Below are 27,582 nucleotides of genomic sequence, written 5' to 3' on the forward strand. Positions count from 1 at the left end.
TGCTTCCCCTGTCTCGTCGGTCAGTTTAGTCAGCTGTGTTATCCTCCTTGTCTTATTGTCTGTGTTTTCCTCTGTTCTCTGTTGCGTTTTCCCTCATTGTAGGTGGTGGTTCTGTCTGTCTGGATGGTTTTTGCCTTTTGTTTTTGTTGCCCAATGCTTAGATGTTTAGTTCAGTTCTGTGTTGTGGTTTTTGGGTCCACAACTCTGCCGGCCTCACACCTACACCTGTGGATATGACAGAAGAACGGGACCAAATAATGGACCAAGCAGACTCAGCCCTGAAAGAATGTGGGCTGGCTCTAACACGGATGAACAGTCTTTTGATTCACATCTCCTAAGTCATGGGCATAAGGATGAAATTCGTTGGACTTAACACCACTGATGCGATTATCCAGAGGAACCCTCTGCTCCTCCAGCTTCCCCGGTCTCCGGAGATGGTCTGTGCTCTCACCGAGGCTAAAGAAGAACTGCAAAAACTGCTCTCTTCATGCTTTCCTCCTCCTGTTGTCACGTCAGCAGCACATGAATACCTCCTCATCCTTCAACAGCTGACAAATTCCTACTCGACGCTGATTGGAATGATAACTGCAAAACTCTGTGGCCATTTGCTAGGTGCTCAGCCAAGCAGCGGCAGTCTCCTGCATCTGCTGGGTGCTAGGCCAAGCAGCGCCATCTAGAGCATAGAGCCTGCTGCGTACTCCCAGCCTGAGCAACCAGAGCGCGCTGTGTGCAATGCGGGGCCCCAGTCCTCATCAGAAGTCTCTGCACCGTCTGGGTCCGAGGCTTCCACACCATGGCAGTATATGGCTCGCCACTGACGCTGGCCACCTGCCAAGCTGCTTTAGGGGTCTACATCTCCATTGTTCCTAGCCTCCAGTCCTGTCGCCCCAGGGTCTCCGCCCACCACACCATCGCCAGACTCCAGTCCTATTGCAGTGGGTCTCTGCCACCATCACCTCCAGACCTTCATCGTCTCCACTGCCAGCCTCAGCCACTGAGTTTTGCCCTGAGGTCTGGTTGACCCCCTGAACTGTGTTTTGTCTTTTGGAATCTTAGTCTCAGTGTTTGTACTTCCTGTTTTATTTTGATAGTCTTCTGTTTATATATATGTATTATGTTCACTGTTCTGTTCTCTGTTGCGCTCTCCCTCATCGTAGGTGGTGGTTCTGTCTGTGTTTCCTCTCATGATTGAGTCAGTTTATTTTTATGGTTGTGACTGTTCAGTTGGGTTTTTTACCTTTTGTTTTTGTTGCCTGTTTTTCCAGCATTAAAGCTGTGTTTTTTAGTTCAGTTCTGTGTTGCCAAGTCCTGCTTTTTTTGGGTCCACAACTCTGCCTGCCACACACCTACACCTGCGGATATGACAGTTGACTTGTTTTTCTTCTTGTGTTGTGCTGCAAAGGACCTTCATATTTTAGAGTATATATAAAAAAAATCATATAGAGGATGCACCAAGAAAACTTGGAGATATGACTCATGATTTTCTTTTAAAGTTCACACACACACACAACTCTACCTACTTGTCTGTTCAAAGAAAAAACCTTTAAAGCTATTGCTGAGACTTGCCCCAGCATTTTTAGAGAGGTTATATTTATATCTTAAGTTTGGATGACTCATGTAATGATCGTTAAACAAAATATATATAAAATGTTAAAAAAAAAAGCATTTTTAAATATTTTTTTATTAGTCAGTATTGTCTATGCACATAGCCACTGTAAATTTAATGCTGCTATATTTTATGTTAGCAGTGGTGCTAATGTATAAGCACTCATTAAAAACAATTACGTAAAGACATAAACTGCAGTCCAGCTTCTCTTTTAGTGCTGCAGTCAGTTTGTCTCATGGTGCAGATGTTCTGCATATCATTCCACCAGCTTCCCAGAAATACTTATCCCATCTCTAAGATGCAAACCACATTAAAATTCATCTTTAGGAAAAGGGATAATATAATCTTTCTCCACCTCTGTTATATCATGAAACAATTGTCAAAAATGCAATGCTAGGGCTAAAATAAAAAATGGTAAACTCAAGTATTAAGCAGAGCGGTAAATTGAATGGAGAAGAGTGATGCTCTCCAAAGGGATTAAAGGCATCTTGTCATGCAGATAAACAGCTCTCTTGTTGTTCTATTGTTAGGATGCTCAATGCACCTCTTCAGTTATTTTTGTTATTTAGACTGTCAAATGGAAATGTAAGGTAGAAAAAAATGTGCCAGAAGGAACATTGTAAAGTGTGTGTGTGTGTATGCATTTGTGTGTAAGAGCGAGGGGCGGGAGACCTTGTCAGGGAGGTAACCACTGACAGTGATCTAGTGCTCCCATGCTGCTGAGAGTGCAACACTGCAACCAAATAGAACAGAATTGTGGCTTTTAAAATGAAAAATACACCCACATCCTAATCCCTAATCTGCCCTTTTCCTTTATGCATCAGATACTATCACTACTTGTTCACTCACTACATACCGGCTAGCCTGCTGACAATGGTGGACCGCATGGCTAATTGTGAAGACATCCTGATGAACTTCCTCGTTTCGGCCGTGACCAAGCAACCTCCAATCAAAGTCACACAGAAGAAGCAGTACAAGGAAACCATGATGACCCAGGTTGGACAGAGTTTTACTTTTATCGATACACTTAGACTGTATACTTGTTCACTGTCTCCTATAGAATGTATCTGCCTCCGTCTCTGCCACAGACAGGCTCAGATTTTTACTCTGCGTAACTATAGCTGCTTTGACATTATCCTGTCTTGCTTTTATGGCTACAGAGGCCAAGTCAAAAAATTACCCCTACTATGTCTGAATTTGTCCAGTGTTCTCAGAATGGCATTTTTCCTCAGTTAAAGTAGTCATCACAAGTACAATAGTGTGCAATGTTCAGTCTACAGACAGGTGTTTATTCCGCAACCTTATCATGTCCTTTCCCACAATGGTAGTCTGTAAAAGCTTTGTGAAGTGTGGCATATAACTTTGCAGATGCAATACAAAAACTCTGAATCATTGTTTGGCATTCTTAAGGTTAAAGAAAGTGAGACTGAATTCTTTACACCAGTTCTGTAATATGTACCAGCTCCTTACTAGCTGGCTCTCTCCAACTCACATTCATATCACTACTCAACCTCTTTGAGATTTCTGTTCGTGGTTAGTGGTTGCTGGGGATTCCTGGGGATTCCTGGTTGTCTTTGAAATTAATTGCTAAAGCCCCAGTCACACAGGCCTACACACATACCCCTTGCAAACATCAAAAAGCGTGAGTGGTTAGTGAGTGGTTGAGAGCAGTTGCAGGCATTTCGTGTGCTACACCAAAAACCTCCTTGTGATTGCATACTGTACGGACAAATGTTTGTGCATGTTGGAGGTACATCCCAATCCCATTGTTGTGATTGTGTTGCAATCATTACTGGAAAAAATTTATTATTACACATATTACAAAGAGCACTTCTCTTAAAATCAATGCAGCGTATTTTTATTAATCCCAGGACAAAATAATTAATTACACAAATGATTACATTACTTTTGTGTTTCTCTATAAAAATTATCTGAGATTTAACAATATCAACACACCAACACAAATCCTTATCCTGTTGAGGAGAAACACATTTTCTTTATCTTAGTGTTTAGGTATGAACACAAAGCTGACAACACAAAATAAAGAAAATTAAATTCATGAATGAATGAAATTCATGAAAACCAGCAGCCTGACTGCGCATCCATTTGTTACCTGCTGAAGTTCAAGATCTAGTAGCTGACCTGGGGTCAGCATTCGCTCAGCTTTAACATCACTCGGTGTCCTTGCCTTGGTTAGCTTTAGCATTCTGTCTGTTCAGATACTAGCAAAGAGCCAAAGTTGTTTTAGCAGCACAATGCAGTTATTTCTGTTCAGACTTTGCGATCATATTCTCATTCTTTTCTGCTCAGAAAGCCCAAGAAGAAAGAAACAAAACAAATCCTGGTTTTCCTCACTTTTTCCGACACACGAGGTCTGAAGTACCTGGAACATTTTTACAGGTGTTTGCAGACAAGTCGGTGTATCCTATGTAAACTACAGTCAACCATAGTAACCTGCTAACAACCAGAGTAATCACAAGGACCTTTTGGTGCAGCACCCTCTTTGTGACGTATGTCAACCAGCAACAGCATGCAACCTGCAGCAACCACTCATAGACCAGTCTCCAGTCCTGTGTGATTGGGGCCCTCGACAGCCATCTGAGCCTTTCAGTAGAAAAATAACTTTGAGGCGAAAAAATGTGCAAGGGAATTTGAGTAGTGCTTTATCACATTCCATTTCAACATGGAATGAATCACTTACAAATGTTATTTGGACAATAAAAAGGGAAGAAAACTTTGTCCAAGGTTTAAAAATGCTGGAAGGAGGGTCGGTGTTCAAGAGCTAAGAAAGAAACCCCGTCATCCCACAACCTGATTAAAAAAACTAGTTATATATAGTCTAACTATCCATCATTTCTTTGTAGACATTGTATAATTAGTCACTTGTGCCTTACATAGATGTTTAAGTTTTCATGGTTACATTCAATGAATTTGCAGTTATCCAAAGCTAAAGTGCCTTCCAAGCTTCCCCCTGTTAAAGTCCCCTTTTGGGATAATTTCAGTGTTTGTTAACAAAGTCCAAAATGTATTTCATTCCCCATAAAACATTTGCAAATGCTTCTGTTTGGAGTAGTTTAGCTCTATTAGCACTGTTGCATTAATTGCATTGCATTAATGTGCAAGCAGGGCATGAGAAAAACCAAATGGAGGCTTCTTTTAATTCATTGCTCATGACATTGTTGGTCCATCAAAACATTTTGTACAGTAGCAACACAGTTTAAAGATGATAAAAGTGCTGTGTGTTTATAGACCTCTTTTTAAGGAAAGAAGAAGATAATAAGAGTATTAAAAGAGAAATGGTAGAAAAGTTTCAGGCCACATACAGCCCTGACCTTCTCTTTGGGAGATCCCTGTATGTGCATGTGTTTGTGTGAGTGTGTGTGTTCATGGGGCCAGCCCTTTGTCAGGTTCTGATTGATGGTCTGACCACAGGCAGGACGATGACTCAGCAGTATGGACGTAGTGATTAATGTCTTAATTGTGAAAGCAGCACGACAAACCTAGATTTACTCCCCCCTTTTACCCCTCCTTTCCTCACTCGCTCTCTCATTCTTTCTTTTTTTCCTGTGTGCACCCCCGCCTCCTCAATCTCACCCATGATTTGTGACTTCGCTTCAAGCAACAGCAGATAGACATTTAACATGGCGTAAGAGGAAAGAGCTGACATCTTGTGGGATACCTGGACCAGAATGTTAAATGAATTAACATTTTTAAGCTGTTTTATTGTACAAGTCATATTGTATTTTAGGCCCAGATCACTTCTGTCACTGGATATTCTTTAGCAGTTCAAAATTTTCTATCTGAAGATAAGTTTCCTCCAGCTTTTACAACCACTCTCAAAGGGCTCTACTAACCCTACAACTGCACTTTCTCGGGTTCATCTGTAGCAGCAACCGGGATGCTCACAACTTGTTGTCTGCAAATACACATTGTTTGCTGGCATTTCAAAATTCTACTGTTAGGCTATGTACTTGGTCAAACAGATGCTCCCTTATCACCTCACTACGAATGTCCCTTCACTAGCTTCCTGTCACATTTAGGTCCCAGTTTAAAATTCTCACTGTGACTATAAAAAGTTATTTGTAGGTCAGATTTCTGCTATAATCTAAAAAACAATCTAAAATGACTGTTTGTTCACTTTTTTCTGCATTAACTGTTTGTTAAGTAATGCACTGTGTGACTGATCAGCAGTAAATTGCCACACTTCCTGCTTGTGGGGTGGAGATTACCTCAGGGATCGGCACTGAACCCCTTTTTTATGCATTGGCGATTAACAGGTTGACAGATGAGGTCATGCAGAGGTCTCCATTAAATATGATGTTTGCAGACGACATTGCATTCTTTTGTGTGAGCAGTGAGTACATGGGCAGAGCCTAGAGAGTTGGAGGTATGCTCTGGATAGAAGAGGAATGAAAGTCAGGAAAAGCAAGACACAACACAAGGCGTAAAAGTAAATATCTAAGGAGTAGAGTTAGTGAAGGTGGATGAACCACTGGGGTCAGCCATTCAAAGCAACGAATAGTGCAAATGAGAGGTGAAGAAGAAAGTGGAGGCAGGTAGGAGTGGGTGGAAACGAGCGTCAGGACAGAAGGATATCAGCAGAAAATGAAGGGGAAGCCTCAGGACGTTAATTTTGTTCATCTAGATATAGCGTTTTTAGGTGGAGAAACCTTTTGTCTCATGCAAGTGATCTGTTCAGTTACAGAGGGACAAAGCTAACTGAAGAAGTCATTTGGATGAGTTTCAAAACATGGCTCCCACTGAAATATAAAGTAACCCACCTTTAATCAGTGAAACATCAAGTTATGCAAATCTTTTTTTCATTTGGAGTTCAATAATGACACAATACATGTATTACTTTAAATTCTGGTAGGACAAAGTGTTGCACAAAGCCACTCTCATCCTCCTACACACACACACTCACAAACTCACACACACTACCTGTGTACTACCACAGAAACAATCACAGATTTTAGAGACCTAAAGTGAAAGTAGAACATCTAGGAAAGAAAACCCAAATTAAAATCCATTTGACGGATTTGTTGCAGTGATGAAAGTTTAAAAATCCAACTTCGGAACAGAGCCTTTCTGAACAATACATCATGTGGCTCTTATCTATGGCTCAATAAGGACAAAAGCTTGCCACAAGTTAAATGTCACAGCTTGATGAAAGAGGGAAATTTGTAGGCAAGTCAATGGGGCTTGGATAGTATAGACAGGCCTGCACAGCTGGAAAGAAAAAAGTGAAGGCTTCTACATTATAGAGCATTGATTACAGTTTAAAAGATGGAAAAATACTTCAGAGCCTAACAAGCCAATTCCATATTTGCTATGATGACAAAGGTTTCGACTTGTGTCTAACAAGTGGTGTGAAGGATACTGATTTGTCTGCGAATGTTAAACAATATGAATATGCTTCAATGTTTCCAGAAAGATAATTGAAAGAAATACTTTCTGAAAATTGAAAAAGAGACAGACACATAGATGCTGGCTAGGTTGTCTGTGAAATAATAGGTGTCTGCTAACTTTTTGCATCAACACTGGATTAGAAGTTGAGGAGATTGAAACAGGAAACAAAGTGATAATGAAGTTTTTTTTCCCCCAAAGTTTCCAACAAAATGTTTCACCTTTTCCAGCTGTTCCACCAACTCCCTTTATGCCATCTGGCCATCTCTACACAGATTCCCTGCACTAATATATCATTGAAATCCCAGTGAAAATTGACCCACTCATACACTTTGTCTCTAAACCTGTTGGCCCGAGTCAATGTGCGCCTTAGATAAAAGTTTAAAAATGTGTTTTCTTTTTGCTGATTGTGGATTTTTATTACATTATTGCCTGCTGTAGAGCTGAGGTGATTCATCCCTCCTTCTATTTACTCTAATACAGTCCTATTCTCTCACTCTCTCTCTGTTTTCCCACATGAAGGGCTCCAAGGTGTCATCTCGTTGGGCTGACCCGGACCATTTCGCCCAGCGACAGAGTTGCATGAACGCCTTTAGCCACTGGCTAGGTTTCATGCCCTTAGTGCACTCCCAGATGAGGTTGGACCCAGTGTTGTTCAGAGACCAGGTTTCCATCCTGAGGAAGAAGTACAGGGACATTGAGAGGTTGTGAACACACAAGGACACGACAAATCACAGTAGAGGCTGGAGAGCTGTGTGTGTGTCCTGAATGACTGTTTATGAGGCTATAAAGGAAAATTCACACATGCACTGGACATAAAAGTGATAAAACACTGAGGTATCTGCAAGACCTTTAAATGCAAATTTCTATGGGAAAAAAAAAAGCTTCTGTACATGTGGTTGGTTACAGTGAGCAACTGTGCATAGCTGCCATCTGTGACAATACACATAATATGAATGCATGTAGACACATGCAACAAAGACTTGGACACATTCAAGCTGACCACGTGTACGTATGTGTTGCATGGTTTAAACAAGACAAGACTGTGTTTAAAAAAAAAAAAATCAAGTATGTCTACAGTGGAAGTTGACAAACGGCTAAAGAGATTCGAGGTTGTATTCATGAAGTCAGTAATTAAAGAAAAGAGTTTGTGTAGACAAAAAGGAACAAGCTGTTCTTTCTGGCCACATCACAGCTAATGGCCCCAAAACACCCAGAGACGATGGCAGTGCACCTCTTGTATATTACTGTAGATTTGCAGCAGCAGTTCCTGTCTGTATGAAGCAAATAAAAAATAAAATAAAGAGATGTTATGTTATAAGGCGAGAGGATTTGTCTCAACTCAGTTCAGTTCTTCCATTCATTTTAAGAAAATTGCATCTTTCTTTGACTACACACTCTCCTTGTTACTCTCCTTGCTGTTTTGCCTGCACATCTATAGTGAAGTAAACAATAACGAGACCATTTATTTTCAACAAGGAACTGACTAACTAATAAAGTATGATTAATGCAATCAATAAAGAAATAAGAACATCAAGAAATGTCAACATCTGTCAAATGTTTAGTAGTGATGTATTAACCTCACTATAAAGATTAGATATCAGTTTTCATAAGATTAGCTACAGCTAATGAATCCACAAAAGCTTATGGGAAGTAAATCTCATCACTTTGCTTTGGCCATAGTAAACAGCAGCAGTGGTAAGGAGTGGGAGGGCAGCAGCTTGGTTCATAAATGCATAGTCTTTTTTACTGTCTCAACCTCAGAATCTACAGACGGCAAATGAGGCAGCAGCTGGTTTTACTGCAAGTCCACCGAATTACATAAAGTATGTAGTGGTGAACTGAAACAGCAATGAAATAAGCAACATCAGCTTTAAAGTGATTATCAAGCCTGGGGTGAATAAAAAGACCTTTATGATACCAGTGAGAAGAATATGCAGTCTGCTCTTTTTAGCTATGTGACGGGGTATAACTTAGTTGGCAGATAACGGCAGCCTGTGGTGTGCGGGCTAGTGGGATTAGTCTTAGCTGAGAGTTGCAACTTGCTGCTGCCAATAAAAAAAGTTTACTTTCAATGTTGCCTGGTAACAGCCGCGACCATAACTGCTCAGTAGCTGCACCTAAAGGCCCATAGTGCAACAAAGTGGGAGACCTTAATGTGGGAATCCTGGTCTAGTGTTGTATGACTCACTGTCTAAACGTAACAACTGCTCTGCTCTGATTAAAAGTCAACCTGTGTACATAAAATCATCATGTTTAAGAAAGCGTAAGAGTAAAATGCTAAAGACATTCTAAAAACTAGTAATAGTAAGTGAATTCATCAAACCCATGTTTTGTGTTGTGTATTTTAACCTGTGCTTTGTCCTCTCTCCCTCCCGTTACCCCTAACCAGTCACTGCAGATGGTCTCCAAGGGGTTCCATCAGTTTAAAGGGAGTTTTTCCTTCTCACTGTCACTAAGCGCTTGTTCAAAGAGGGTAGCTTGATTGTTGGGGTTTTCTCTGTGTTATTGTAAGGTTGTTACCTTACAAAATAAAGAACCTCAAGGTGACTGCTGTTGTGATTTGGTGCTATATAAATTGAATTGAATACAAATAAAGTAATGTTATAGCAGTACAGCAACATACCTTCTAGACTTGTAGTCAAGACCGCCTAATCCAAGACCAAGACAATACCAAGACCAGAGGGTATCGAGACCAAGACAAGACCAAGACAGACCGAGTCCAGACCAAGACAAAGTCGAGACGAGACCGAGACAAAAAAGTCTTTAAACTGCAGCCAGATGCTGCTTCGTTTACAGGTGTCAGGCATATTTATGTGTTTTTGTGATGCACTCGCACAGCCCTCCTCACCGCTGTCTACTGCCTCACTCACTTACTGAGAGGACAGACACACGCTCCACTTGACTGTCGCGTCTCTCACCCTCTCTGTTTTTCACATAATGATATTATCCTATATCCTCGCATGCGATTGACCACAATATGGAGCGATTGAAGCATAGCTGAGCCACTGTGTGAGAGCTGAGCAGCGAAAGGAAATTAAGTGAGGAGCCGGCTCTCGCTCAATGGGAGTCGGCTCTTCTGATTCACTACAAAGCACTCTCTAAGCACGGCTCTTAGAGCTGATGCTTTTGCTCATGACACATTATCGAATGTTACGTTGTGTGCCGTGGATACTGTTGACTCCAAATCTCCCGACCACTATGTCGATCTGAGACAGCAAGCCCGAGACAGCGAGACCAAGACAAGACCAAGGGACCCGAGACCATAACAGTTTGCCTACCAACCTGGCATTGGAGCGGATGATGCCGTCATTCACCTCCTACATTGTTCCCTCGCTCACCTGGAGACCGCTGGAAGCACTGTGAGAATCATGTTCTTTGATTTCTCCGGTTCGAGCCCCGGCTTGGACAGTCTCAGTCGTTGTGTCCTTGGGCAAGACACTTCACCTGTTGCCTACTGGTGGTGGTCAGAGGGCCCGGTGGCGCCAGTGTTCGGCAGCCTCACCTCTGTCAGTGCGCCCCAGGGTGGCTGTGGCTACAATGTAGCTTGCCATCACCAGTGTGTGAATGTGTGCGTGAATGGGTGGATGACTGGATATGTAAAGCGCTTTGGGGTCCTTAGGGACTAGTAAAGCGCTATATAAATACAGGCCATTTACCATTCTCCAGTGCCTTCAACACTATTCTTCCCTCGGTTCTGAAGGACAAGCTGGAGAACTCTGGAGTGGACCATCACCTCACTACCTGGATTTTGGACTACAGTATGTGAGAACTCAGGGCTGTGTGTCGGACAGGGTCGTCTGCAGTACGGGGGCCCCACAGGGAACGGTTCTGGCTCCGTTCCTCTTCACCATCTACACTGCAGACTTCTCCCACAACTCCACCCAGTGCTTCCTGCAGAAGTTCTCTGATGACTCTGCAATAGTCGGCCTCATCACTGATGGGGACGACAAGGAGTACAGAGGACTGACTCAAGACTTTGTGGACTGGTGACAGCTGAACTACCTCCAGATCAATGCCAGTAAAACCAAGGAGCTGGTGGTAGACTTCCGCAGGCACAAGCATTCTCCACTGCAACCACTGAACATCCAAGGTATGGACATTCAGGCTGTCGACAGCTACAGGTACCTTGGTGTTCATCTGAACAACAGACTGGACTGGACTCATAACTCAGACGCCCTCTACAGGAAAGGGCAGAGCAGGCTGTACCTGCTGCGGAGACTCAGGTCGTTTGGAGTGGAGGGCCCACTCCTGACGACCTTCTACGACTCTGTGGTGGCTTCTGCTATCTTTTATGGTGTGGTCTGCTGGGGCGGCAGCATCTCTGCCGGGGACAGGAAGAGACTGAACAGGCTGATCCGAAGGGCCAGCTCTGTTCTAGGATGCCCTCTGGATCCAGTGGAGGTGGTGAGTGACAGGAGAATGGTGGCTAAGCTGTCATCCCTGTTGGACAACATCTCCCACCCCATGCAGCAGACTGTGACAGCACTGAGAAGCTCCTTCAGTGGGAGACTGCGGCACCCACGGTGTGGGACGGAGAGATTTCGCAGGTCTTTCCTCCCCACTGCTGTCAGACTTTAACTTTAAATAAAGACAATAAAGACTTTAACTGATCAAACACACACATCCACACATGTGCAATAACACTAAGTGAAATAATCTTTTCTGGCATCGTTGTATTTTTACTCAGTTGTATATAGCATTTGTATTCTATTTTTATCTTATTGTATATTTTATTCTATTTTATTCTACTGTGTTATAACCTCAGGATAAAAATGCTCGGAAACTCAAGTGCCAGTTTTAGGACGTTTACTGACCACTTTTAGAAACAACCACAGCTAGTCGCACACATACAGGAAACTGTTCCACACATAACATTCCGGCAGGGAGAACCCTGAAAAACCTCTGAAGGTTCCGGGGTTCAACGTCCCCAAACATACATTAACAACAACACTGTCTATAACACTTCCCCCCCCCTTAAGCAAAAACCCACAACATAGCAATTATGCATAAGTACAAAAAGAGAGGGAGAATTCAACACCACATTATTTTAACAATTCAGTCTATCAGGGGGCTTGTGCTGCCTCTTTGACCTTCTCAGTCCTGCTGCTGGGTTCTCTAGGCTAGGAGCCTGCTGAGCTCCTGTGACCGGGTTCGGCTCAGGTGACTTAGATTGCTCCACCAGCCCTTCTGGTGATACTGAAGAACCAATCCCGATCTCAGGGGCTGCTGACACGACTTCCCCTTCGGGTGAACCACTCTGAGGCCCCACAATGTCCACAGCCCTGTCTCCACCATGTGCGTGCGAACCACTCTGAGCCCTCTTCTCAGCTCCATCCGTGCGGGCTCTCACATGATCCTTGTGCCTGCGAACTTGTCTGCCATCCAACAACTCCACCACAAAAGATACTGGCCCTGAACTGTGGTGAATGACGCCAGGCAGCCACCGTGAGCCACCCGTAAAGTTTTTGATATACACACAGTCTCCCTGCCTGAAAACACAGCCTCTGGCATGTAGATCATGTCTCACCTTCTGCCCACCTTGTGACTGGGCGACTCTGGCTCCCACATCTGGGCGAAGAAGGTCCAGATGAGATCTGGGCTTCCTCCCCATCAGCAACTCCGCTGGGGACAAGCTTGTGGTTGTATGAGGCGTGATGCGATACTGAAACAGGAAACGGCAGAGCCTCTTTTCTATGGAAAGACCTGGCATTTTTTTTAGACCGTCTTTCAGCGTCTCCACGGCGCGCTCCGCTAAGCCATTGGAGGCAGGGTGGTAGGGTGCTGTGCAGATATGTCGGATCCCATTTCTCTCCATAAATTCTTGGAAAACCCCACTTGTGAACGTGGGCCCATTGTCCGTGACCACTGCCTCTGGTAATCCATGTGTTGCAAAGATTCTCCGGAGTGTGTCTGCGACGACTGGGGCTGTGATGGTCGGCATTATGTGGGCATCCAGCCATTTTGAATGCGCATCCACCAACACCAGGAACATGTGGCCCAAAAAGGGGCCGGCAAAATCTAGATGAAGCCTGGACCATGGACGGCCAGGCCACTCCCATGGGTGGAGTGGGGCAGGTGGTGGCATTTTTTGGTTTGACTGACATTGAGAACAGGCTTTTACCTTGTCTTCCAAGGCACTGTCCATTCCCGGCCACCACACGAATGACCTTGCCAGACTTTTCATCCGAGAAATCCCTGGATGAGCCTCATGCAACACTTCAATGATCTGTGACCGACCTGGAGGCGGAATAATGACTCGGGAACCCCACAGGATGCAGCCATCTTGAACACTGAGCTCCTGCTGACGCTTGGCATACGGTTTGAGCTGATCTTGCTCCACTGTTGCTGGCCAGCCCTGCAACAGCCACTGTTTAACCCGAGATAACTCTGGATCCCGTTCAGTCCATGCTTTGATGTTTTTAGCACAGACCGGAGAGTTCGCCAGCTTGTCCAGCAAAAACACAGTTTCTGGGGGCAAGTTCGACTGGTCGGGGACCTCCGGGAGGGGGAGGCGGCTGAAAGCATCTGCATTCGCATTTTCAGGTCCCGCCTTATAAACAATGCGATACTGGTATGCCGACAGTGTTAATGCCCAGCGCTGAACCCGGGCTGAAGCCATGGGTGGGATGCCTTTTGTTTCACTAAAGAGACTCAGGAGGGGCTTATGGTCTGTAACAACAGTAAATGGGCGGCCATACAGGTACTGATGAAAACGTTTCACAGCAAAAACTATTGCTAAGCCTTCCTTCTCAAGCTGTGAATAGCCCTTTTCTGCTGCTGTGAGCGTGCGTGACGCATATCCGACCGGTTTCTCTTCCCCCTCTTCCATACGATGGGAAAGAACAGCTCCTATGCCATACGGGGAGGCATCACAGGACAGGACCACCTCCTTCTCCGGATCAAAATGCACCAGGAGTGGTGCCGATTGTAACAGTTCTTTTACCTGTCTGAAGGCCTTCTCCTGTGCTTGGGACCACCTCCACTGACTGTCTTTGTGCAGCAGCCCGTACAGGGGAGCAAGCATGCTGGAGAGGTCAGGCAAAAACTTCCCATAATAGTTCACTAAGCCCAAGAATGATCTTAGTTCAGCTACATTCTTTGGACTCGGGGCTTCTTTTACTGCCCTCACTTTCTCTTCCAGTGGGGACAGGCCCTGTGCAGAAATGCGATGACCCAGGTATGTCACGCTAGGGGCTTGGAAAACACACTTACTGCGCTTCAAACGCAACCCAGCTTCTGAGAGCTTCTTCAACACCTGCTCAAGGTTACGCAGATGCTCCTCTTCTGTTTTACCTGTAACTAAAATGTCATCCAAGTAAACAGCAACACCAGGAATGTTTTGCAGAAGATTGTCCATAGTGCGCTGAAAGATAGCCGGACTGGATGCAACGCCAAACACCAGGCGGTTGTACTTGAACAGCCCCTTGTGTGTGTTTATTGTCACATATTTTTTTGATTCCTCATCCAGCAGCAACTGCTGGTAAGCATGACTCATATCCAACTTTGTGAATGTCCGACCACCCGCCAGTGTGGCAAAAAGGTCATCCACTCGAGGCAGAGGGTAGGCGTCGAGCTGAGAGGCTTGGTTCACTGTCAGTTTGTAATCACCGCATATACGCACCCCTCCGTCCTCTTTCAACACTGGTACGATCGGGGCTGCCCAGTCCGAGAACTCTATTGGCTCAATGACCCCTATCTGTTGTAGTCTCTCCAACTCTGCTTCCACCTTGGCCTTCATGGCGTATGGTACAGTGCGCGGTTTGAAAAAGCGTGGCCGGGCAAAAGGGTCCACACACAGCTTCACAGTGGTGCCCCGGAGAGTGCCCAATTCATTCTTGAACACATCTGCATACTTTCCCAGTAACTCTGCTATTACCGTTACATACCTGATTTCCCTCCAGTTCAGGCGGATTTTCTGCAGAAGGTCACGACCCAGCAGACTAGGCCCCTCCCCTTTCACCACCAGCAGTGTTGCTGCAGCTTCTTGACCCTGATATGCTGCATGCACCTCTATAGCACCAAGCAGGGGAATGCATTCACCTGTGTACTGTCTAAGGCTTATCTCAGTCGCTTGGAGGGCTGGTGCCCCGCCCGAGTGCCACAAGCTGTGGTAGGTGGCTTGGCTGATCACCGAAGCTGAAGCCCCTGTATCCACCTCCATTTGTAGCTCCTTCCCATTTACCTGGATAGTGGCATAGATGGGCTCCGCACAGCACTTATTAAAGCCAACCAGATTAAACATGTTGAAAACACACTCATCCTCCTCAGGTGCCATGCCCTGCAGGTGATGAGTGTTTAGTTTGTGTTTTGTCTTCCATTCCTTCTTTGATTTCTCCTTAGTGCCCCTGCATTTCTTGGCTAAGTGCCCCTTTTTCTTGCAGTTATGGCAGGTACTGTCTTTGAAAACACAGTCCTTGGCAAAGTGTGCCCCCCCACACCGGTAACACTCCAAAAGCTCCCTCAGTTTGCCCCTCACACTCCGAGATACATGATGCACCTCGGTTGAGTGCATATTGTTGTTAGCTTTCCGAATGTCTTTAGTGTTATTAGCTGCCGTTTCTATTGCCTGAGCAATTTCCAAAGCTTTCTTAAAGTCCAGTGTGGGCTCCCCCAACAACCGACGCTGCATGCCATCATCATTTATACCACACACCAACCTGTCGCGGAGCATGTCATCCAGCACGCCTCCAAACTCACAGTGCTCTGATAGCTGTCTCAGCTCCGTCACATACGCAGCCACCGAAACTCCCGGCTTGCGTGAATGAGTGTGGAATTTGAACCGCTGAACAATCACGGAGGGTTTCGGGCAGTGATGATTTTGCACCAACGTCACCAGTTCTTTGAAACTGAAGTCCCCGGGCTTCCGAGGCGTCGTCAGGTTACGTATCAACCTGTAGGTCCTCGCTCCACACGCACTGAGAAGAACTGACCTTTTTTTTTCTTCGTCCGAAATGTCGTTTGCCAAGAAAAAGTGTTCAAGCCTCTCGACATATTCAATCCAGTCGCCGTCTCCCTCGGCAAACTCCGTGAGCGATCCGATCGTAGCCATAGATGCGAAGTGGTAGTCCGACTGCAAAATCCGTAGCAAAAACTCAAAACTGTCCGCGTTCGGCTTTTATCCTCGTCGCCAAAAAGGTGTTATAACCTCAGGATAAAAATGCTCGGAAACTCAAGTGCCAGTTTTAGGACGTTTACTGACCACTTTTAGAAACAACCACAGCTAGTCGCACACATACAGGAAACTGTTCCACACATAACATTCCGGCAGGGAGAACCCTGAAAAACCTCTGAAGGTTCCGGGGTTCAACGTCCCCAAACATACATTAACAACAACACTGTCTATAACATACTGTATATAGTATTTTATTTTATTCTATTCTCTACAGTTGTGTACTGTATTTATTCTTATTGTATTCTAATTTTAGCTTCATAAATTTTGCACTGTCCACTTCCTGCTGTGACAAAACAAATTTCCCACGTGTGGGGCTAATAAAGGTTATCTTATCTTACCAAGACAAGACCAAGTAAAAGTGGTCTTGAGACCAAGACCGGTCTTGAATGGTAAATGATAAATGGCCTGTATTTGTATAGCGCTTTTACTAGTCCCACCTAGGGACCCCAAAGCGCTTTACACACCCAGTCATCCACCCATTCACACACACATTCACACACTGGTGGAGGCAAGCTACAGTTGTAGCCACAGCTGCCCTGGGGCAGACTGACAGAAGCGAGGCTGCCATATCGCCTGGCCAACACCAGTAGGCGGTAGATGAAGTGTCTTGCCCAAGGACACAACGACCAAGACCGTCCGAGCCGGGGCTCGAACCGGCAACCTTCCGATTACAAGGCGAACTCCCAACTCTTGAGCCACGATCGGTTGCCCGGGGCAGCATCGTGGTGGGGGGCAGCATCATGGGCATCGGCAAAAAAAAAAACTGCTCGTACTCATGCTTCCCCGACGTCATGCCAGCGCATATTGGGAATGGCATAGGCACCAATCGGTTTTCTATCACCCATTTGCTGGGAGTAAGGGTGCCCTCCGTTTGCGAGGTGCGCCTGCTGCTTGCAGCACAGGAAGGAGAGGGCGTGGCGATGGGGGGATTCTCTGGCTGGCTGAAGCGGCGTCTAATAACCAACTCGCAAAATAAAACAAAATAAAAACAAAACAACAAACACGAAAACACCAGACATTATGATACAGAATTTGCGCCGATGTTTTTTCAAAATTCTATACGCGAAAAGTGAGCGTGAGGTAAATCCAAGTCCATTATATATTCATGATTTGAATCCTGGTTTGTGTGAAATCCCAGAAATACACCTTAGACAAAGTGAATCTGTGAACTAGGGTGTAGGTCTATTAGGTTATGTTGTGGTGATCCTCGAGTTGGTGGATTTGTGTTCATACTGGAGTGAAAAATTAAAACCAATGGAAGATGGACAAGAAAAGTTCAAAGCCATCAGGTGCTCAGTTTAGAAAAGAAGAGGAGGAGAAATGAGCAAAAGATACAGGTAAGCTGATGTGTCATTGGATAATGGCAGGTCACCCTGAAACAATCAGAATCAGAATACTTTATTAATCCCTTAGGAAATTATGTGGGTTACAGTTGCTCCAAAAAGAAATGGTAAAAATAGTAACAGTAACAGACTAAACTCCAAACAATACATTAGATTACAGATTTTAATATTAATTAGTCATTGTCAATTGTTGATTTGTCCTGTTCTCATTGTATGACGAATTATGACGGCTGTTTGGTAGTCGTTTGCATACAACGCATACTCTCTCTCTCTTCGTGTGTGTGTGTGTGTGTGTTTCTCTGGTAAAATTCAGTCTGGTTCCGGCAACAGTTTTATGTTAATGTACAATCCTTAATATGTTTTATGTGTGTGGGGCACCAGAGGGAGTGTTCGCCCGGGGCGCCAAAAAGGCTAGGACCGCCACTGGTTACATGACACGTGTGTATAACCTTTCATAAATGTAGCTGTGTGTCATGGTCCGCGGTGGGTGGCTGGGATTTCCGTGAGGCTCCTGAACATACCTGGGATCCGCCCCTGGGCAGGGCCACCTCCTCCAGTTCCTGCAGTTTCTGGATTCACTATGGCTCACGCTCTACTCTCGGACTCAGGATACCAAGCCACCATTCTGGAAATCACTCTGTGTGCCTCGCCTGCCTGCCCTCCTGCCATCACACTCCATCTCTAACCTCCGGATCTCAGGTCAGCCTCTCCACGCCACTCAGCTCACCCTGGATCCCCGTCGCCCTCCTGTCATCGCTCTGTTTCTCCTCCTGTAATATGACTGCTTACTGCCCAGTTCTAGTCTGCATCTCAGGCCCCGTTCCCTCTCTCTAATAATAATAATAATAATAATAATAATAATAATGGATTGCATTTATATAGCGCTTTTCGGGAACCCTCAAAGCGCTTTACAATACCACTATTCATGCACTCTCACATTCACACACTGGTGGAGGCAGCTACAGTTGTCGCCACAGCTGCCCTGGGGCAGACTGACAGAGGCTGCCATATCGCGCCATCGGCCCCTCTGGCCATCACAAGTAGGCGGTAGGTGAAGTGTCTTGCCCAAGGACACAACGACCGAGACTGTCCGAGCTGGGGCTCGAACCGGCAACCTTCCTTCCAGTTCTGCGTTACCCAGGACATGCCACACCAAGCTCTACGTTTCATTGCTTTTGTCCTTGCCACATTTCCAAACTCTAAGCCTAACCAATACAATATTGTTAAATGCTGTCTCTGTTCTGGGTTTCTGCGCCTGAGTCCAGTTTCGGTTCACACTACTCGGTCCGGTGACACTGTGTATATGTTCTCTTTTTCTACTTTGTTCAGACAGTTCCCATGACTGCAAGGAGTCTCTAAGCTCATCTTTCCATAAGGCTTCCTCATCCTTTTTGTTACTTTTTATTTCTCTTCCCGTTCGTCTGCTGTTGATTTTCCGCTCTCAACCTTATTCTCCTTCCTCGTCTCAGACACTCGATCTTACTATCTGATTCTCTCTGTGCACAAACATTTCCTTCATCTACCCCCTTCCTTTCTTTTCAACCCAGCCCCTTTGTTCTCTCTCATCTCTAATAACTAGAATCTCTTTATTATCTGAAAGTTATCACAGGTTTTACACTTTTGATCTGATACAAACTAAGATCTCAGAGCACCATGTTTCTTTATTATCCTGCAACATCTTCACATAATGCCTTTTTTTAAATCAAAACTTCCCACACACCAACAGATGATTTGATACTGTAATCAGCTAGAGTTCTTTGAAATGTTGGTGTTATTTCACGGAGAAATGCCATCTGATGTTTAATATTTATATAAAGTTTCTCTTAATTAAAGTAGTGTTGTTCTCTGAGTTACTTTGCAGTTGCATATATAAACATATACACCATATTCACACAAAAATCATGGCAAACTGGTTTCTTGAGCACAACAATGAAATCGGTGTACCGGTACTTAAGTGACCTCCACTGTCAACCGATCTCAGTCTAATAGAGCATCTTGGGGTTATGATTGAACAGGAGATTAACATCATGGATGTTGCTGTAACCTCAGTATGGACCAGAATCTCTAAGGAATGTTTCCAGCATCTTGTTGAATCGATGCTATGAAGACTTATAGCACTGCTGTAAGCAAAGTAGGTCCAGCCCTATAACTATTGATGTTTCCGGTGAGTGTTTTGGTCAAATTACATGAAACACGAGGATTTTTCTTTTTAATTATTTGTTTTCCATTTTATAAAGCTGTAAATTAAATATTTTTGGAGTGTGAGCTGTTGATAAGAATATGTAACTGTCAAGACATCATGTTAGGGTCTGACAATGCTACTGGCACTTTATATCTTCATGGTAGGTTACACTTCCATCCAATCCTAATCGTAGCCTTGAAATTCTGTATTTCCATCACAGCTTTGGGCCTCTTATGATGTGTTGTTATGATCCCTCCACACTTCATATATATTTGTGTGCGTGACATTCAAGTAAGAAGCAGACATTATCTTTTATAATGATGGTGTTTAAGAATATTTGAAACCCATAGCAACACACCTACCATGGCTTATAGCTGTAAAAAGCATTTTCCAGATGTAGATTAAATAAGTTCTCATGAATAGAGCAACACCTAATACTCTTTTCTTTGTTTGATGACTGGTTTGATGATGGTACTTACGACAAAAGAGTTAAGCTTCAGCAGATATCCTCGTGTCTGTGTCAACTAGATCTAGCGTTTATATAAAGATACAACTTGGGTTCTTCAAACCATCAGCTTGTTTTTTTTAAAGCATGACTACAAATATTTTTATAACATGAACAATTCTTCAACTGTAACTGAGCAGTTATAATGAAAGTAATTTTTCCACAGCTTTAACAAAGCACATGTTTTATTATTTCAGAAAATCCTTCTTTTAAGACTTTTTTAATTCTGAGGAATTGTTGCTTGTAGCTCACTGCTTTACTGTCTGAGTCTCTTTTTAGTTCATAAATATATCTAAAACTGGCAGCAGTGTGGAAAATATGAAATTGCCATAGCAAATATAAAGTTAGTGAAGTGGCAGTTTACATCTTGTTTTCTGTCACTCTGCAGCGCCTGGGTTTGATTTTTGTGACAGCGGCATGTTGGCCATTCTTATTCATGGGGTGTAAAATTGTAACATTTTTTCAAAGCCACTGGTGTGTCACAGTTACACATAGTGTTTACTCTGGCACAGGTGGCCCACTGGGTTTGCCAATTGTGAAATGTGAGTGTCATTCCAAACATCTAATTTGTCATGCTGGTGAGATGTATTTTAACCAAAGTATAAAAATGATCTGCAGTTATTGTTTTTTTTTATTTGACCCTTATCAACTAACTGTAATTAAAAGTGTCCAATCCCAATTCTAGTCTTTAAAACCTAGCCAGCGGTTAGCAATTATTTTTTACAAGGGACCACTTGAAAAACTGAGACTGTTGTGGAGTTCCACACCAATGAGCTGAACTCAACTCTGCTCAGTACTTTTAAAAAAAAATCTTTTTTATGTTTATAGGCCCATATCTGTCTGCAATCCAAATTTTTTATGCCAACATTTCTTGGCTAATGTTAAAAGAACATCTTTTGCATATGTTGTGGAATCTACTAAAACACCATTATGCATTACTCGGGAATAAGAGCATGCAATAAGAATGTGTTGTGCATGTTTGATCTACAAATGGGTTTATTACAACAGGAGACACAGGCTCTCTCCTGTGGAACAGGAGCTTCCAGTTTGTATTTAGGAGACAGATATGCTTTCAAGTTTTAATATTAGCCTTAGTGGAAAACTTTCTTTTTTGATAAAGCTAATAGCAATGGTAAGATTAGGTGACCTTGAAAAATAGGTTATGATGTTCAGGATCCACGATGAGCTGATCAATTTTCCTCACACATTCGTTTTTTATTTTTGTTTCAATCTCTTCTAGTTTGTGTTTTATCCTAGTCTCTTTTTTTCTCTTCTAATCCCCTTACCCGTCAAAGACTCACAACCGTTGGCTTCCCCACCTTGAGTCTGGTTCTGCTGGAGGTCCCTTCCTGTTTAAAGGAAGTTCTTCTTGTTTTTCTCGCTTTTAGAGAACAGTCTTGTTGTTGGGGTTTTCGCTTCTATATCGTTTGTATATGGTCTGGTAATGGTAGAGCTGGAAGTGCCAGAGTTGAAGGTGCTAAGATTTTTGTTGGGAGTGACCAGCAGGGACAGTGTATCAGTATATCAGTGAGACCTCTCATGTGTCAGATACAATGTTAGAGAGGCAAGATAGTGTGACAACCCCTAAAGCGAGCAGCTGAAAGAACAAGAAGATTATAGGGTCTTTAGCTTTCAACATAAAGCTCCTCAAAGCAGCTGTTGTTATGAGTTGACACAATATACATCAAAATGTTTAGACTAGAATAATAATTATTGTAATAATTAATGTCCTGACACTGATTGGACACTGATTGGATAATAATAGAATGGCCTGTCATGTAAAAGTTGGCTATTTTAAATGACTAACCACCAACCCTGAACTACTTCCTAGATTTTAAAGTACTAACACCTGCACACTTCATGCTTCTGCATGATTTACAACAAACAAAGAACAGCAATACTCACAAGTTAAGGCTAATTTAAGAATTTCAATAAATGAATGATCTTAAAAGATAACAGCTTGCTCATAAGGGCCCAGATGTAGCGAATGAAACTAAAACTGAAGTTGGATTCACAGCTGTAACAATAAAACACATTCTGGCAGTGCCGCTGTTGGGAAACGATGAGCAGAATCTTCTCTGCTGTCGGTGTGCTCACCTTCCAAACAATCCAAACTATGCTTTTTGGTTGTGGCTCATCTTTAAGCACTGCTTTCCTACAGTAATAATCAGAACTGAAATGTTCACTTGTTTGTTTGTCTCGCATTTTGCCAGTCTCTTCTCCTGTATGAGTTAGATTGAAGCTGCTGGACTAATGAGTCTGTCTGTCAAGATGATGCTCGAGTTAGTAAGTTCCTTTTTTTAATCATTGGCTTTTTCTCAAGGGCAACACAATCTCTCAGGGCATGTTTCTCTTGTATGTTTGTGTGTGATGGTAATAAGGCAGTAAATGTGCACATATTAACACAAACTCTATGCATATTCATTCATCAATTCTTCTTCTTTTGTTTGCGTCTGTTCCACCTGAATACGAGTCAGTGAAGCAAAGAGAAAAGGTCTTCTGCCTGTAAGGAGCTGTCAACGGGGAATCCAGAGAACGCTAATATCTTTCAGACTGTTTCACTGCGGCAGATGCTGACTTTTTCCTTTTCTTTTTTTTTTACATTTTCATGGCGACACACAAACACAAAGCCTTCGCCTCTGTAGGATCATGTTAAAGGGCTTTGTCTGCACTGTGATCAATACAGGCCAGTGTTAGTCATTGGATGTGATCATCCATGGGTTTCCTCAGGAGGGAAGTAAACCGCTTCACTTCTCATCGTTTGTACTTCACTACAGTGAACACGGATCCTTGTTCCTGCTGATGTCAGAAAAAATCGGCCAGTGGAAAAACACAAAAATATAAATCTTGCAAGGGGGACAGTAAAAGGCACAGAAGGATTTTAAGTGACGTAAAACAGTGGAATATAACTGCCCGAGGGGACCTATGAAGTAACAAGATGATAAGCAGTTTTGTTGAGGACCATTTTAACTCTCCCATAACAATTTCTAGGTCGCCTGACACAGTTTTATGAAACTGACACATAAGTTTGTTCTGCTACTTTTAGCCCCTTTCAGTCATTGTAAAAGAAAAAAGAAAGTACACCCACTGTAAGTTGTTCTGTATATGAGAACATTAATAATAAAAGCCCATCTGTTCCTTGAATACAACCTCAGATGAACAACATCATGACATATTACAATGCATCATCTATTTATAACAACAACTAAGCCAAACTGCAGAAACAGCATGCGAGAAATGAAGTACATGCTGTGATTCGGTTGCTTGTAGAACTACTTTTAGCAGCAACAACTTGAAGTAATTGTTTTCTGTATGATTTTTATCTTCCTTCCATGACTTTGCTCACAGTCTTTGTGATGCATTGCTATGATTGGTCGTTGCCAAATCTTATTTTTTTGTATTTGAACTTCAATATTTTATATGGTAACTGAGCTCTGTAGATTCTAAGATCTAGCCCTTGGGTTTGCTGTAGTGTTTTTGAGCATTGCACGGTTTGACGTTGAGGTGAGTTTGCTGGGATGTCCACTCTTGGGAAGATTTGGCAATCTTTCTCACTATAGATGAAGGACTTCAAACTGTTTGGATGGCCTTATAACATTGCCCAGATTGATGGAAAGCATCCCGAAGATCATTGCTGATGTCTTTCCTCTTTGACATTGTGTTAACACATGAATGCCCCAGACCAACAACTGCCAAAACATCAGCTCTATGGAGATGATGATCATTTAATGAAATGCAGTTGATTAGCAGCTTCTCTTACCCTCTCAATTCCTATTGAAGCATTAAGGGTGTAGTTCTATTTTGATCAATACTGTGTGTTGATCACCTGGTGGCTTTCCACTGCCTTACTGTGTCCACCTTGCGGACAGACCCTAGATTCCTCACCTGTTTTTCACCTCAGCAGCTTTTCATTGCCCAATGCAGATTTATGATTCAGCATAAACACCACTTTCATCCAACTATCCAAAGTTCATGCTTTCTTTTTTAAATCACTATAGCCTTGTTTTCGTTTGTTAGGTATTATTGCTAGTTTTGTTTGGTTCATCTGTAAACGAGTTTCATTTTATTTAGTCTATTTCTTATAGCTATGCCAAGAACATTAGTTCCTGTTTTTCATATTTGTTTTGTTGTGAATTTCATGTTTGGTTAATGCTTCAAAATTTTCACACTTTTATGTCAGTTCAATTCCGTTTGAATTCAGTGTAATTATATAGCACCAAATCACAAGGCGCCTTCATCTGTCGGCTGCTTACACATTGAACTCTCTGTTGGCAATGCTTCTATTGAGTCAGCCAGGTGCAGCCTGAAAATGTTTTTTTTTTGTTTTTTTTTTAATGCTGCAGTCACACTTGGGAAAACAGTGGTTGGAGGCCACGGCACTACCATGTGTAATGAGCCTGCGATCTTCTTGCCTTTGAATTTGTTGCTTTGCAGATGAGGAGCAGGTCTGTGACCACACACAGTGAGTGGCAGTCTTCAAAATAACTTTGCTTTTTCGGGACAGCAAATAAAATAGCAATAAGATGGAGTCAGCATGCTAGTTTGTGATCAAGTCAGGTCAAGCTGGCAATTAAATGCAATGAATTTGTGATAAAGTGATCGAGGGTGACAAGTCTAAAAATTAAATAAATTCATTGCCGTTTATGTGCACCAAAATTCACATTAAATAATTCAGAGTCCAGCCAGAACATCTAATATTGGAAAGAGAAATTTAGAAATTCCTCCTCAAATAGTGATACTTGCTGCTATGTAAGATTGCCTTTATATAGGAATATAACCAGAATACAACTAGCCACAGACTTTGATTGATTGCAGTGTGTTGGCAATGTGTCTGCCTTTGTATATAATTAGATGACAGTTATTTGCAAACCTTCACAAAACTGAAAGTGCCTGCAGATTACCTGAGTCATACCACAGTTGGCAGGAGACAGGTTGCCTCCCAGCAGGCGACCTGTGCGCTCTCCTTGTAATGGAAAGTTGCTTCTGACAGGTTGAGGGTGTTGCACACTCAGCCCCTGGATGACCAGCTGGTTGTTGCAAATATTTATGATTGGCCACTGAATGTGAAAAATGAATTGCAATCACTGATTTTTTCTGGTCAAAAAAGGTTGTCGGCCTTTTTACTCTAATGTGACTCAAATGTATTTTGTGCAGATATTTGTTTAAGAAATAAAATTACAAGGTGAGTCTGTAATTTTTCCTCTACTTAAGCAAAAACAAAAAAAAATTAAAGTAATTAAATTTAATTAGTCTAAGGCACCACGGTGGCACGGTGGTTAGCACTGTTGCCGCACAGCAAGAAGGTCCTGAGTTCAATTCCCCCATCAGGCCGGGGTCTTTCTGTGTGGAGTTTGCATGTTCTCCCCGTGTTTGCGTGGGTTCCCTCCGGGTACTCCAGCTTCCTCCCACCGTCCAAAGACATGCAGCATGCATATGAGAGCATGAGGGTGGGAATGGATGTTTGTGTCTGTGTGTGCCTGTATGTCTGTGTCTATATGTCAGGTTGGGTATCAGACGCCACCTCTCTGGGGACACCTCAGGCCCTCCAAGGTTTGGAGGCCTATCTCCACCCACCACCACTTCCCCTGCCGGTGGCGGACTCCCTCAGGTGTCGGTGTGTTGGTGGTTCTTTGTGTCTGGGGGTGGGCGTCCGGGTACACACCGGCTCACTCCTTGGCGGCCGCTTGTCGGGGCCTGGGGCCTGGGGCTCGCTCGGGCCCCCTTTGGAGGTGGGGTGCCCCCGGCCTCTCGGCCTAGGGCTCGGTCACTCAGGCGCAGCTGGGGGCCGGCGGAGCTCACGGGCGCGTCACTGCAACCCCCCCTGGCTTCTGCTCCGCGGCTGCTGAGTGAGCCCTCATCTGGGACTCTCCTCAGCTCTTACTGGAACAGTGGCGCGGCTGCCCCTCTGTTGGTCTTCCATGGTCTTTTGTGTTCTGGGGGCCTCTGGATGTCTGGAGTTTTGATCTCCTCCATACCCGCTTCACACCCTGGAGGACGGGGCTGAGGCCCCCCCACACTCCCTAGCAGATCATTACATGGAGAAACCTTTGGAATGCAAGCATGCTGATCCACACAGGTATGCACACATGGGTATTCACAGACGCGGACTAAAGCTTTCTTGGCTGCTGCCTCAAAGCACACTGTGCGCTGTCTATCTTGCGTGCTGCACAATATTGTTTATTACTTAGTAAATACTGATATCTATGACTAGCTAGTTTATTGTGATGGTGCTTTGTTTTCTCTATTATTATGTTGCTCTTTGTTGTTTGCTGTCTCCTCTGTTTGTTTGTTTGTTTGTTTTTTTTTTCTCCATACAGGTGACCCAGGAGTTTTTTTTTTTTTTGTCTCTCTTCCCCCCCTTCTCACCGTCTCTTCTCCCCTTTGGTTTTCTTTCTTTCTCTCCCCCTCTCTCTCTCATTCATTCCCCCTGTCCTATTTATTAAAAAAAAAAAAAAAAAAAAAAAAATGACAAAGGATGAACTGAAGCTCTGCCATCACGTAATGTCGCATACTGCTGTTTCTGATGTCATTTAAAAAAAAAAAAAAAGAAGGTCCTGAGTTCAATTCCCCCATCAGGCCGGGGTCTTTCTGTGTGGAGTTTGCATGTTCTCCCCGTGTTTGCGTGGGTTCCCTCCGGGTACTCCAGCTTCCTCCCACCGTCCAAAGACATGCAGCTTGTGGGGATAGGTTAATTGGATAATCCAAATTGTCACTAGGTGTGAATGTTCGAATGAATGTGAGAGCGAATGGTTGTCTGTCCCTGTGTGTTGGCCCTGCGACAGACTGGCGACCTGTCCAGGGTGTACCCTGCCTCTCGCCCTATGACAGCTGGGATAGGCTCCAGTGCCCCCCGCGACCCTGAAAAGGAAAAGCGGAAGCGAATGGATGGATGGATGGATAGTCTAAGGCACAGGTGTCAAACTCCAGGCCTCAAGGGCCAGTGTCCTGCAGGTTTTAGACGTGTCCAGCTGATTCAAATGGCTAAATTATCTCCTCAACATGTTTTGAAGTTCTTCAGAGGCCTGGTAATAAACTAATCATTTGATTCAGGTGTGTTGACCCAGGGTGAGATCTAAAACCTGCAGGACACCGGCCCTCGAGGCCTGGAGTTCGACACCCCTGGTCTAAGGTTTGTGGCTTGTTTTGTTTTTGTTTGTTACTGTGAAGTAAAAAAGTTGAATGAACATCTTCCAAATGTGGTGATTCCATAATTTTTGCCAGGGGCTATAAGTACTCCTTTACTGTGTGGCATAAGTAATTACTGATAAATAAACACTTTAATTATATTTGTAACTATCCTCACTTACATATAGTGCCATAAATGTTTGCTCTGTACAATATGACCGCAGTATGAAACGAATACAA

General features: G+C 43.6%; 1 protein-coding gene across 1 annotated transcript in view; it reads left to right on the forward strand.

Moving 5' to 3' along the window:
• The window catches only part of LOC146617421 (exostosin-1), a 378,284-nt gene extending 370,479 nt beyond the window's left edge, over positions 1–7,805 (forward strand). Inside the window, exons 12-13 of the mRNA XM_085373085.1 lie at positions 2,431–2,602; positions 7,535–7,805. Coding sequence (XP_085229211.1) covers positions 2,431–2,602; positions 7,535–7,723 — 361 coding nt within the window. The 3' untranslated portion in view covers positions 7,724–7,805. The remainder of the gene's footprint in view (positions 1–2,430; positions 2,603–7,534) is intronic.
• Positions 7,806–27,582: the final 19,777 nt, after the last annotated feature.

This window comes from Diplotaxodon limnothrissa, linkage group LG15 (assembly GCF_057381915.1).
Source record: "Diplotaxodon limnothrissa isolate DT_005_m linkage group LG15, D_limnothrissa_male_GT1.1, whole genome shotgun sequence".
Classification (NCBI taxonomy): domain Eukaryota; kingdom Metazoa; phylum Chordata; class Actinopteri; order Cichliformes; family Cichlidae; genus Diplotaxodon; species Diplotaxodon limnothrissa.